We start from the raw sequence: 13,864 nt of genomic DNA, 5'->3' as shown, positions 1-13,864 counted from the left end.
TTTTGTAAGTAATGTCATTCTTTTTCAGATTGACCCAAGCAGTCAGCAGGGGCTGCACAGAGTGGTGCTGTGAGGAAACGATGGAGGAGAGATTTCTTCACACAACAATTTCCACAAGTACTGTCTCCTTTGCAGAGAAAATGGACATGGATATAAGGCAATCAGTGGTAAGCAATAAGTTCCCTGGGCGAATATAAGAAGGATAATAAAACCTGACACTTTGCTGAACACTGTAAGGAACATCAGCAAAGTCTAAAGCAAATACTGTTGACATGATTTAGTCTGACCCAGCTCTGTGCACTGTCCAGAAAAGCAGTTGGTAGCTCAGTTCTCTGGTTCCTTTTTTTCAGTCTTGCATTAAGTCTAGGAGTGGTCATAGTGCTGAGATTGCCTTGAACCCATGTCCAACCACATGTGTAGGACAGCAAGGTACTGTTCCCCATCTAGAGCATTGGCTACATCTCTGTCAGATGTTATTTTTCTGGTCAAGGCTTGTCATAAATTGAATATTCTTTGCTCTATTTTCTAGGTTATTTTCATTTTGAGGTTCATTTTGGGAATAATTTTATTGGTATTAGGAGCTGGAGAATGTGGCACTGTGATGATGTCAGTGCTGTCTTTGCTTGTTCACTGATCATTGCGTTTGTAATTTTCAGATTTTCCTTTTGAACATCTAACACTTGGAGCCATGGCATTACTATATTATCTCATTTTAAAATAAATAAGAAAGAGAGAAGATAAGGAAGTCAAGGTAGTCACAGATAAGAACCTTCAGAGAAAAGTAAGGATAACTCGTTCTTTGATGCCTCAGTATTTTATACATTTTTGTAGTCATTGTTTGTTAATTGTACAGATTCTTGTTTTGGTTATCTGGACACCAGTTTCTAAACAACTGTACTTAGCAGGACTGCAATCTTTTCTTCAAAAGAAAAACAAAATAGATATCACTTCCAGAGTATTGGAAAAAAGATCCCTGTCTCTTGTTTATTTATTTATTTAGAAAGCACATACAGCAATGCACGGGGAGGGGAAGAGAGATGCAAACCAGGTGAGCATACAAATCCATCTCAAAAGAAGTAATGAGACACTTCCCAGATGATTAGTAGCAGTACATCAGTCTATGTGAGCATTTAAACTGTTGTACCTCTAGATTAAAAAAAGAAACCACAGAGAATTTCTGAAGAACAAGGTAAATGTCTGTATTTCAGAAATCCCACCACAATCAACTTGTAGGCAGCAAAGTTTTTGTTGTTTTTCTTCCTGATATTTCTTTCCAGGAGCCTCTCCTGCTCATGCTATGGTTTCTTTCCTCAGTGTCCTTCTCTGGTGGCAAGTAAGGATACTTGTGAATGAAGACTTTGCCTTAGTTCTTGACCTTTTCTTTAACTTCTTCTGATGCTTGAGTGAAATGCCAAGCTCCTCCATTATAGCATTGAAAGAAAGACACTGTTGGGACACAGAAATTGCATTAGACACTTTTCACTGAAGCCAGAGTTTGGCCATACCCTCTGACCAAATCATGGCTCTTATGAAAAAAGGATCTCAGCACGTAAAAGCAGGATCGGGAAGCTTCTCTGGTGACTTCTATCAGCTTTGAGCAAGTCCCTAATTTCTAATAGGTGAAGTCTGTAATCACTTTTTTTTTTTTTTTTTGCCTAACTTGGGTTCCACTGAAATCAATTTAATTTTGGCTTAACTAAATCTGATATTAATATTTCTTAAATTCTACACAGATAGGTAGATTTGTGATGTTCTGTTGACTTGACATAACAAAACTTACCCTTTTTCAACAGGTAACTTTCCTTCTGACCTTAAAAGAAAAAAAGATCTTCTTTTTTTAAAAATCACATGTACCTTAGCCCCACAGAATTGTGAATACTAAAGAAAACAAAGATTTCTTTGTGGCTTAGTTATGTTCTCTTCACTAAATTAATAGGCAATTCCAAAACACAGCATACTCCTCAGTCCTCTTCTCTCCTTGGAAAGAGTCTTTTTCAAATGTTTTGTGTCAAAGAAAGGAGAGAAATTACCACAAGAATGAGGTAGCTGAATAGTTGAGAAAGCAAACAGAAATCTTTTTTCTTTCCACCATCCCAATATTAACAAAGACATTTTGAGTAAGTGGAAAAATCTTTTACAACCTTCTGCTGAAATAATTACTTGTAACACAAAAAACACAAAGAGGCTTTCAATGGAAGTATCTAGCAAGGCAAAAGATCGTTTCATGCAAATATAGATTGATGCATAAAATGAAGTGATGGTAGCAGCATGAAACAAAGCTTTGACCACCTTACCTCCAATCATGCTGAATAAATCCCCCTACCAAAGCCTTTCTAGAACTGCAGAACTGCTCAGTTTTGACACATCTGGTTGTGTTATTGTTTATATATATATATGTAATATTGTTGTATACTGTATGTTGTTATTATAATTGGTTTACTTTGTGAAATGAGAGCAACAGCACACAGACATAGTTCTTTATATCAAATATAAATTCTCTTCTACCAGTGATACCGCTGCAAGAGGAGCAGTGTTCAGTCCTTAGCCACTAACTCAATGGTGATTTCAGTTACACAGGGTTAAAAAAAGTATAACACAGTATGATTTTGGAAGAGGAGAAAAAGAAGAGAAAATCTAACATTTCTAATAGCCAGGTATTCCAGAGGCAAAAGAGTGTGAGGATAACCTGGATAAAGGCTAGATCATTTATTTAAAGCAGCAAAGGGCTTCCTCAGTAGTGAACTCCTCGTGCTGTGCTTCTTCCTGTCCAATATGAATTCTGTGGGTGCAGTGTGTAACCCTGATTTTGCAAGTGAGCCCAAGACATCAGTATATTAATGTGTCTCTGGTTGAACATATATGATCTTGCAGGTGTCAGCACACCAGTTTGTGGGATGAACTGCTGGCAAAGATCCCATAAAGCTCTACATCTGGAATTTAAAGTTTTATCTTTGAGATGTTTAATTTTTGCTCATTTGAAATTCTTTAGTATACATAAATCAAATTATAATAAATTCATGCCAGATCCAAAGTATAACAGTCATGGTCCAGGACACTGTACTACCTTTTTTTCAAATTGAGGTCTGGTAATAGCCAGGACTGTGCAATTGTCATTCAAATAACCCTTTAGATAATGTAAAATGGGAATTCTGATGTTACTGGGTTTAGAGTCAATGGTATCTGCTGCGGCCCTATGCCCTCTGGAAGCAGCAGGTGAAGCAGATAGCATTTTAATACATAATTATTTGTATATTGCTTCAGACTTTTTAAAGCATAGCACCACTTATTTCCAAACTAATAAAGATATATATTCTAACTAACTACCTTGGCATGGATAATTTCTCTCTACTGTCTTAGTTTTAACTGAACTTTCAACATCTAGATTACCAAATGATTCTGGAACTCCATGGAAAACAAGGAAAGGAAAATATTAAACATTTGTAGGAATGATCTTAATTGTTTACCCCTGTTCTTACCAACTTGCATGCTGTGTGTGCTCTTAACAATAGTCATCAATCTCTGCAATGTTCATGCAGGGATGATTTCTACAGAAAAAAATAATTGTTAATATTAGCCTTGTTAATATGCCTATAATCAAATTTTCAAAACTGATTTGTGTTAGTCAGACAAGACAATTACCACAATGTCTTTTAATTTCATATCAGCAAAGTAATCTCATGAAGGTCATTTACGCCTGCACATAGACATTTGCTGACATGATGTTTATGAGCTTTCCAGCATCTGACTTCATGACATGCGAAGCACCCCACTGGTTCCACTCTCAACCTGAAGTAATGAATTAAAGAGATATTGAACTGATCTTTCAAGGATATTCCAATGGTCACAGATGCAATTACAGCCCTGATCAATTTTATGATCATCTCTGTATCTGAAATACTGCCACCTTTGAAAAAACCTACTGGAGGTGGCAAGGAGCATTAAAAGCCTGCAAAAGGTCTTTGTCTACCTCTGCCTTCACGGATTGCTTAAGGTTGTCTAAAAGAGCCATCTGAGATGATACTCTGAACTTTTGGGTCTGGTTAATCATTCAGAAAGTCAGAAAGCAGATATGACCAGAACTCTTTCGAGTCCTAGGAAAACTGGCTCAACATCCTATTTATCTCAAAGCTCGTGAATGCAATCAGGATACTGAACAAACATTTGAAAACTGGAATTGACCTGATTTTTTCAAGCAGTAGAGAACAGTAACATGAAGCAAATTCAAAATTCACCAGAATGCCTAAGGAGTTACTTGAAAATCACCATCTTTAGGAACTCCTGAGACAGCCCTCTGAACAACACCAAGTCTGTAGTTGCCTTTAGAAAGGGCATGATGACATTAAACTTCCACTTACAAGGGCAAGATACTGTTCTCTTAATTTCATATTTGGATAGCCAGTCCAAAAGAGTTTCTTCAATAATATTTTCTGGGTTGTTTTTGCTTGTTTGCATGTTTGTTTTCGACATGTTATTAAGACCACTTTTGAGGTCTATCCAAAAAAGAGAGGAGACTAGAGACAGCAACATATTTAACAACAGAATAATAAGTTTGAAGTTATACTATTAAACTTCTCTCCTAAACAGTGCCCCAAAATGCTGCAGTACATGGCCTGTGAAAATTAAAGGAAATCTTTTACAAATAGAATGGATTTGGGGCTCCTGGTTTTTGTTTTTTTTTTGAGATTCTTCCTATTTGTCCTTTGGTCATTGCAGCAGGATGAAAAAGCTTAATCAGGAAGATCTCAAATCCTTCCTTACACTGGCATCCAAAAGATTGTACTAGGCTATAGAGTAATTCTAGAATCTGAATTTAAAGGATAACATGAAGTTGGAAATTTCTAATTTTAAAAAAATCTGTAGTTAGACTTTATCAAAGTGTTGCTACCTACCCCCGAGGACAAGATTTCTTCAATTGTTTTTTTAACCCCTTGAAAAAAAAAATAATCAAACAAGCAAAAGAAAACGAACCAAACAAGCAGCAAAGGAACAAAAGGACAATCAGTGTGCTGTGCCAGACAACTGGGAGTTAACAAAATCAAAAGATTTAGACTAGATTCTATTTGAAGAGAACACCTGACTAGCTCAGCCATGAAGGAAGAAGTGCAGAAAACAAGGTTTTACTCCTGCTGTGCCTTCCTCAGTGTGAAAAACTCATCGCTGGGAACACTGACATATGTCTTCTGCTGAAAGAAAAGTGATTTGTTTTTTCCTAGTGCAGTGAAGGAGAAATATCCAAAATAGTTTCTCCTAGTGAGTGAGCTGCTGTTGCAGCACATTAAGAATCTGTTTGAGTGTTCTGTCACTATTGGCTAATTGCATGAGGAGATCACTAAATGAAGGATTTTAAACTGTCAGAGTCTATTGAACGGTGACTGTCAAAACAGTGTCACAATAACCCATGGATTATTTTAACTATTTTTCAATTATATGAACTGCTTTTCAGCTTCCTGTTTACACATGCACCCAAACAAAATAATCAGTAGAACTACTTGCTGATCTCAGAAGACATCAAATGCAAACAGGGCTGCTCCCAGCAGGCACAGCTAGCCACAGACAGGTTTGGAAGTGGGTTATGGTGTGCCAATGGAGGGGCTCAAGTTAATGTCTGAAGAAGAGAAGGTATTTATAGACCCAATAAATTAGCAAAAAAATGTTTTTTGCAAGAACGTCACTGAATAGGGATTTTTTCTTCTACTCCTTTGTTCCCAAAGAGCTAAAAATGTGACTCTTCAAAGCTTTAATCCAAGAGAGATGACACAGAGACATGAATCTGTGGCAGTACTTTGAGCAAATATCAATCCAGATGCAGAAAGCATGATTGGTGTGCTTATTCTGGCTGTATGGTGCAGGTGTGTTGCTAAGCCACCCTGATCCTAGCTCTCTGAAACAGTGATCATATTCACAGAATCATAGAATTATAGAATCATTTCAGTTGGAAGGGAATTTTAAAGGTCATCTACATCATGAACCGGAACACCTACAGCTCCATCAGGTGCTCAGAGCCCTGTTCAGCCTGACCTTGAACATCTCCAGGAACAGGGCATCCACCACCTCTCTGGGCAACCTGTTCCACTGCCTCCCCACCCTTATTGTAAAAAATTTCTTCCTTATATCTGATCTAAATCTCCCCTCTTTTAGTTTGAAACCATTTCCCTTTGTCATATCACAACATACCCTATTAAAGAGCCTGTCCCCTTCTTTCTTACAGGCCCTCTTTAGATCTTGAAAGGCTGCTCTCATACTGCCTTTGTTCCTTTCATTCTTCTGTCTCATTCTTTCTCCATGCTCCATGCTGTATTTTTGCTTCATTGGATGGCAGACTGTAATAAGGGCAGCAAATGGCACTAAATAAAGGTAGGAGCATCTACCCCAGCCAAATCAACCTGGCAATGGACAGTTTGTGCATAACCCCATTACTTTCGGAAGCCAGTGGTTTCTATGTGTCAAAGAATATGCCTTTTTTTTTTCTTTTTTTTTCTGCAGACACTGAATATTCTGGGAGCTCTGATTAAAATGCAACAAAGGCAAAATAAAAAGAAATACCATGAAATGTCACAAGTGCATGTTTATAACCATTTTTCTCCTGAAGTAGCTCTGGTTATGCTCTACTGGTACTGCCAGAGCTGACAGCCTGTTGTGACTCTTCCATCACAGACAGAGCTGTTAACTCAGTGCTGATACACACGTGAGAGGGGACATTGACTGTTGGATCCCAGGTGCAGTTACAAGGCTGCAAGTGAGGAAAATGCAATTGCAATCACTTGTGAACGGAGTATTTTTTCATGGCCAAAGTTCAAATTGTAACAGTTTAAAAGCGGAGAGCGTTGATAGGTCAAAAATTTTTTAAGGCTTTAACATTTCCTCCTAAAGCCTGTCACATTCTGTGTTTGACTCCTGCCAGGTGCTGTGCACTTCATGGGAGATGCAATGGACTGTGCCTTACTCAAACCACCCTATTAACCTGAAAGCACTTGGCTTTTTCTGGACCCACAGTGAACCTTGCAAATATTGTGTTTAGAAAGGTAGATTTACTAGTTCCCAGCTGGCATGCCTGCTCTTCACTTCCTCAACTGCTGGCATAACTGCTAATAAAAAAGAAAAACTTTCAAATATTTTTTTTGTAGTTAGATAGTTAGAGAAAGGCAGAACTGCTTTGTAATTCCCATTGGCAAGCTGAAGGCTGTAAGGTTGTCTCTGGGGACACCTAGACAGGCAAAATGATCACTAACAATGTGACTGCTTCCTTGACAGATGTGAAAATGTTTATCCAAAAAGTAACAGAAACTTTCTGGATTTTGCATTCATTTAAACAGTGATTAAGAATGTAGTAGAAGCTGGAGGCTGACGGATTTCTTGCACAGAGCAACGATGAAGATAAGCCCATTAGTAATTTTCCTTCTACTCTGAGAGTTCAGAGAAATTGGATTTAATCAGTTTAAGTTTCTTCAACTGGGAAATTGCAGACAAGAGTGTTTATTTTTTTAAAGCAGGGATATTGAAGATCTTATTCAAGTTCTCACTGCTAGGAAGGATCATTTTATGAAGAACCTAAGCTTTCAAGGCACTGTTAAAACAGGTTAAAATTCCAGTTTGAGCAAGGGAGTTTCTTGCAGTGTTTGAAGTAGGGCATAACACTCACTCACATATATGAAAGAACACTGGTAGAGAAGAACTGCTGTAGTCAAGCCATGAGCACTACAAGTCTTCATAAAAAAAAGAACACCCAAAAGCAACACCCTGAAGCCCACTGCCACTATAAATATTGCTGATTAAAAGTTGTAAAATGAATAGAAGTAAAACACATTCTATTCAGAAGCCAGATACGAAACAATTCAAGAGGACAGCAGAGCTTGCTGGAGCATTTTGGTGATTGAGCATGAAGGCATCCACTTGAACGAGTTTTCTAATTGCAAGAGAGGCCAGAAATGGCCCCTCAATAAAACAGATCATTAACTTGTTTGATGAGGAGGAACTGCATTGTGCAAGAAAACATAAAGTAGGTGTGAAGGATGGAAAATGAATTGGTGAAACTGAAGGTAAGACAGGATATAATGACATTCAGATAAAAGGTAATCAGGTTTTGCAAACTTGGTTGTTTGCAGTGGTTCATGATATCCTATGAGATGGCATTTCTATATATTTTGTATATCTACTCCAAATTGTTGTCATATGTTTTTCTGAGGCAACAACAGATACAGCCTGTTGTCTCCTGCTCTGGCAGTCCCCAGGCAAGCATAGGACTGAAGGAAACCAAACTGTTCTCCTCCCAGGGTATAGAAAACATCCAATACGGCTTGTCTTCCTTTACAACAGCTTCTTTCTTTGTTTCAATATGCAAAAAAAAAAAAAAAAAAGAAAACAAAAAGAAAACGCTCAACATAAATTGATATGATTTTTACTGCCACTTATGTCATAAAAGATTTTCCTATATTATAAAGCCTTACAACAGTGAACATCATGAATTACTCAAGCCAAGTCAACAGAGTTATTCTATGAAAGGTACATATATAGTGGGAGTGCCTCAGGGTGCTTTCACTGATTACGTTCTTAAATGTTAATGGTTACATGGCATAAAATTTAACTGATAGATATGATCTTGTGCTATGATAGTTACTTGGAGGCGTTGTCTAATGAATTTTAAATGGATGAATTAAAGTTCATTAAATATTGACACTGGAAATAATATATGCCAGCTAAAAATCTCTGGCTGTTTATAATAGGAGTTCAGAAAGTTAATGGAGCCTGCAGGTTATTTTCTGAGGTTTGTAGAGAACTCTCTGGCCCACTTGCTGAATGCTTAACCAGAGACCAAGGGAAATCTTTCTTCATGCTTTTACTAATGAGATTGCCATGAGTTTATTCAGGTTTGGTTGAAAATGAAAAGGAGGTAAACAATATTTCTTACCTGAAAAAAAACCAAACGTGAATTACCCAATGAAATGACAAGATGACACTTGTACATAGTGACTATTGTATTTCTTAAAATCTGCTGTAGTCTGTTGCTCTCACTCTTTGCTGTAGGTGTAATTATTTTCTGTGATATGCATTTAAACTGCCCAAATTTCCAGGACTTTGACAATTTGCATTAGATAAGCTTATCTCCTGCTGAAGCAAAAGGCACTTTGAAGACATTAACTGCGTTTGGTGAGTACAACCTTTGTCATTAAGTGAACTGTTTAATGCTTTCATTGGACACACCTTTTTTCTTTCCTGACTACACAGTATGAATTGAGGGTTGTGTTCGAATCCCTCTTTCCTCTCGGATTAACTTGCCACAGTCTAACTCCGTAGATAAGGTGGTGCCAGAGGTGGAGTTGGACGGATGGGTTTGCTTACACTGTAGTCCGTAAAAGAAACAAAAGGCCTTGCATGCAAGAAAAAAAAAAAAAAATTGAGAAAATGAATAAATGAAAGAAGTAGAATTAAAAACAAACATGAGAATGAGATTCAAAAGCTATTTAAATCAAAAGAGACTCTATTTATGGAAACAGAAAAGTCATAGATTGTATGCAGACCATGCTTTGGATTAGCTTAGTGATAATATATGCTGTGCAGCATTTTCTGTCTAAGCTTCTTATATCATCAGTGTGAAAATAAAGCAAAAAGAGAGAAACCAGAAAATAATACTGAAATCACCAGAATTTTCTTTCTTTGAAATTACTTTCACAGAAAAAAAATCTACAGTCCTCACATATTATGTTGTCACATTAACCTATTTAAAGATTTCCATTAGTACAATCAGCAACACATCACTGTGAGACAGCAGCAGTTTCACTACATACAGACACTGTATTTTTATATATTCATCCCTGAGTATTACGTTATTCATTCAACAAATTGCTAAATAATTTAACAATCTCTCATGATCTAATGCTTTAGGTCTATTTTAATTATGATTTCAAGGGTACATTGCCTTTCCAGGCTCCTGAATTGTTTCAAAATATTCTGCACCACTTTAGTGCTTATACTATGTGTTTTATCTGCAATAGTGCTCCAAAACTTATTTGAATAAATACCTCCTGAGTCTTTGATCTCCATACATTCTTTACTCATTTTGTGCTAGTACTGTTCTATAAAGTTTGCACAGTAACCAGGAAGTTGCAATATGAGCAAAATGCATCCATCCTTTCTCTCTGACTTACTCCCAAACAGGGACACCTTGATTGATAAGGCGTGCAAAATTGTCTGCCTGAGTTACATCCTTTGTTTGTATACATTGCTTTCAGTGAGGGCTTGATCAGGAGCATGCAGAGTAGTCTGCACAGTCATGAGCTGCCCTCTTCTGCAGGGCACTGCAAAGATTAAGCCCAATCAATGAGTGTGGCATTAGGTCCCAGGGACCCACAGTAACATCAAGAGTCATTTGGAAAATGAAGATATCTGGTAGGATTCAGATCGCTTCCTTCTAGCTGTCTGAACAGTGGGCATGTATACTTAGCTACTTGTGAGTGCAAGGAGACACAGGCGTAGAACCACAGAATACCCTGAGCCTGAAAGGACCCACAAGGATCACTGAGTCCAATTCCTGGCTCCATACAAGACCACCCCAAATTCAAATCCTAGTCTGGGAGGATTGTCCAAAACGGAAGCCATGACTGCTGCCCTGGGGAGCCTGCTCCAGTGCCCAGCCATTCTCTCAGTGAACAGCCCTTTCCTAATCCTCAACCTGACCCTCCCCTGATACAGCTCCATGCTGTTCCCCCGAGTCCTAGAGAGAGATCAGTGCCTTGACATCACTGCAGGGTGGTTCATTCCATCAGAAATCCAGTGTTTAAAAATGAGGCACTGTCCTCTCCAGGCCCTCAGCTGTGGCTGCTTGCTTTGACTTAGATGTGAAACCCTCTCATGTCTTAGCATCAGTACAGTATAAACTACATCTCTGAGGTAGAATTCAGAATGTTCTCCTCCTCTTTCCACTTGTCCCTTATTTTTCTTGACCGCCTTTTCTGTCATTTATGTCATCAGTTTTGTAGGACTACACCTTGGACGGAGAGGATGAACTGCTGACTGAAAATCTCTTGCCTTTCCCATCTAAATGCAAACTGAGCTTGAACAACTCACTTAGAAGTGTATGTCTGAAGTTACGTGTTACAAACTGATGACTGTCTCAGTCTACCAAGCCTGCAGTGCAACATGACCCTGTTGAAATATCCTGTTGAAGTGAACAGGACAAGAACATCTTTAGCAGTTGATCCAAACAGGGCCAAACGAGGGTCTAGGACATTGCCAGCAGCAGACCGGAACCAGGGAAGGTAGTCAGATCAAGAGGATTGGTAGACAGTTTCATGAATAGACTCTGAGTGGCTGTATGTATCTTGTTTCTTTTACTGTGTTTGTCTCAGTAAGTGGGTGTTTACACCCTATTTTAAAGATAGATTCTATTTCACAAGCTTCTCTTATACTGAAGATGTGATTTATACGTAACATTTTTCTTTGTTTCCTCTCACTGTTTTCAAATCACTCATTACAGTTCAGTGGAGATATATCTCGAAATTGTTTGGCTCCATAATCTTACTTTGCTGTGGCATCCATCACCTTTCAGCAGGTTTCCCTGCTTTGAAGTGCATGCTTCAGCACAGAGTGTGTAAACCCCTGGCTGTGAAAGAAATGTTTTCTAGATCAAGAGAAAAATTACACTAGAGATTTGGAAGTACATTCCTGTTGTTACTCAAGAGCTGATGTTAATGCCATTAAAAAAAAAAAAAAAAGGTTCTGTTTTATTCCTTTCCAAGGTAATTTATACTTTAAATCTTAAAGATCAAGCTAAAACAGTTTGAGCAATTAATTGCTCTTGTTCTGCATTGTCATATTAAACAGCACTAATTGGACTGTGGATGAGTTGCTTCCCTATTCTTATTAAGAAATTATTTCTCTGTAGTGCCAGAAACAAATGGTGAGAGTTCAGCAATACAAAATCTGCACTCCAGCAAAGAGACATAATGCAGTCACCACAGATCTCAGCCTCCCAGAAACATCAGCAAGCTGGAAAAGGATGACTTACCTGCTCAATATCACTGTTTTTCCTTGATTTATAAATAAATTCACCAATGGCTACGAACACTGAAAGAACAAGCCCAGCAGCAAGCACTATGAAGATGCCCCCAATATTCTCTACCCCGAGAGCACTGGCTTCTTTGCTGTCCTCTTCAGGGCAGCCGTTGCCTCGCCACCACTTTTCCTTCATCATGTGAAGCTTCCCCTCCTCCTGGAGCTGGAGGATGGCAATGGTGATCTTGTCCCTATAAGGTGACCCTGGAAGATGAGAACAAGATTTGTCAGCGCTGATTGCAGCAAAATGAAGGCAGAGAAAGAGCACTTTAGTTGCTCTATCTGGAGCAACTGGATAGTTGCTGCTATCTGGAGCAAAACGGCCCCCTTGTTACAAGACTGAATTATTCCAGCTAGAAATTCTTGTGTTCTCTTCAGCTGGAAGAGGATGGAGTACCAACAAGCTGTTGGCATCTGCCCTGGGGACTGGAAAACAGAAGGCTCCTTTGGAGTTGTTATTTGTTTGGAAATTCATGTTGTTTTCTAGGGTCTCCTACTGAGGTTTATTTAAGACTTGGCAGTGGGTTTGCTTGCTAAATAATCCCTCTATATCATGTCTGAATATTGCTTTAAGCATCCTTTGAGACTTTCCACTTTACATCTCTTCTATTTACTTCAACATCTGTTTATTTTTCCTACTGCATGAAAAATGAGTAACTGTCTAAGAAAACCCACAGCCAGTCAAATGCATTCTCTTCTCATTTTTACCTTCATATGCCCACAACTCCACTTCATCTACCTTAGAGCTTATAAGAACACAAGCCGGCCTAGCCCTTTTTTTCTGTGACATTATTGACACTTCAAGCTGAAAATAGCATATATTTCATGCTTTTTATTTTCAGGCCAACAGTTTGCTAAATGATGCATTTTCAGCTCAACAGCATTAATGCCCTGTACAGTATCTGGCAAATAGCAGGGTCACATTGGGCAGTTCAATCTGTTTAGATTTGCTTCTCATGCACTAGTCCAGCTCTCCATCTTCCAAAATCTCTGTTTTTTAGCATTCAGTTCAGCCAGCAGCTCTAACAGATGCACAGATCTGTAGCCTCAAAGCAGGAGAAGGGAAAGGTTTGCCCCTCATCCCACTTTTGGAGCACAGCACTGTTAAAATAAATTACTATCAATTCACCTTTTCAGTGCTGCCAGAAGCTGAAGTTGTCAATAATAGCAGCAATCCTCTTATTAATTACAAAAGATAAGCAGAAGTTGTTTTTGGCATTGTAATGGAGTCTTTTGTTTGTAGGGCAAGGATTTTATGATAGCAAGCAGGAGAGGATTACAAGAAAAGCTGTTTGGCTTTGAAGACATATATGTGCCCCCAAACTCTGTCACGCTGGAATTCCTGCAGTTGGAAGGTTTAAGTGTCTGGGCTGAAATATAGCCAGTGTCACTAGTCCCTCGTCCATGTAGCTAACTGCCATCTTTCCCTCTCCTTTAGCACATTAATGAGACTATTCCCCTCTAGCTAGAATTTCACAATGAGTCACATTTTGCCTCAAGTTAAAGCAGTTGCAATTCTTGCCTTCATCAAGATGAATAAAATTCAAGGCAGAAGGTGTGCCCAGAGTTTCAGTGATGTCAGGGTACATGTGGATATGGACACAGGAAAATCTCACTAAGAACCACTTTTGTGCCTTTATATATCTAAATGGCCTGGGATATTTGGCCTTGGTTTCACTTTTCATTCTCACACTGTTGTGTAGGACACTATTAAAAATAATTGTACCGTGAATGCAAATCCCTTTTTCCATTTCCTTTAGCCTGCAGCACTGTCTGAGGAGAGTCAGTGCGAAAAATACAGCAGTACTCTGTTGTG

At 38.5% G+C, this 13,864-nt stretch overlaps 1 protein-coding gene across 4 annotated transcripts in view; it reads right to left on the bottom strand.

Moving 5' to 3' along the window:
• Positions 1-958: 958 nt before the first annotated feature.
• GRIK1 (glutamate ionotropic receptor kainate type subunit 1) overlaps positions 959-13,864 on the bottom strand; it is a 155,474-nt gene continuing 142,568 nt past the window's right edge. For 2 of the 4 annotated variants that reach the window (XM_052674061.1, XM_052674063.1), the window contains 3 exons: positions 12,002-12,252; positions 9,199-9,364; positions 1,339-1,446 (listed from right to left, as the gene is read on the bottom strand). In XM_052674061.1, coding sequence (XP_052530021.1) covers positions 9,215-9,364; positions 12,002-12,252 — 401 coding nt within the window. In that variant the 3' untranslated portion in view covers positions 1,339-1,446; positions 9,199-9,214. Of the gene's footprint in view, positions 1,447-9,198; positions 9,365-12,001; positions 12,253-13,864 lie in introns of all 4 variants that reach the window. The other 2 variants (XM_052674060.1, XM_052674062.1) reach the window with 1 other exon arrangement.

Source organism: Tympanuchus pallidicinctus, unplaced genomic scaffold (assembly GCF_026119805.1).
Source record: "Tympanuchus pallidicinctus isolate F22 unplaced genomic scaffold, pur_lepc_1.0 scaffold14, whole genome shotgun sequence".
NCBI classification, from domain to species: domain Eukaryota; kingdom Metazoa; phylum Chordata; class Aves; order Galliformes; family Phasianidae; genus Tympanuchus; species Tympanuchus pallidicinctus.
Note: the sequence above shows the minus strand (reverse complement) of the source record. Positions and strands in the feature narration are given on the sequence as shown.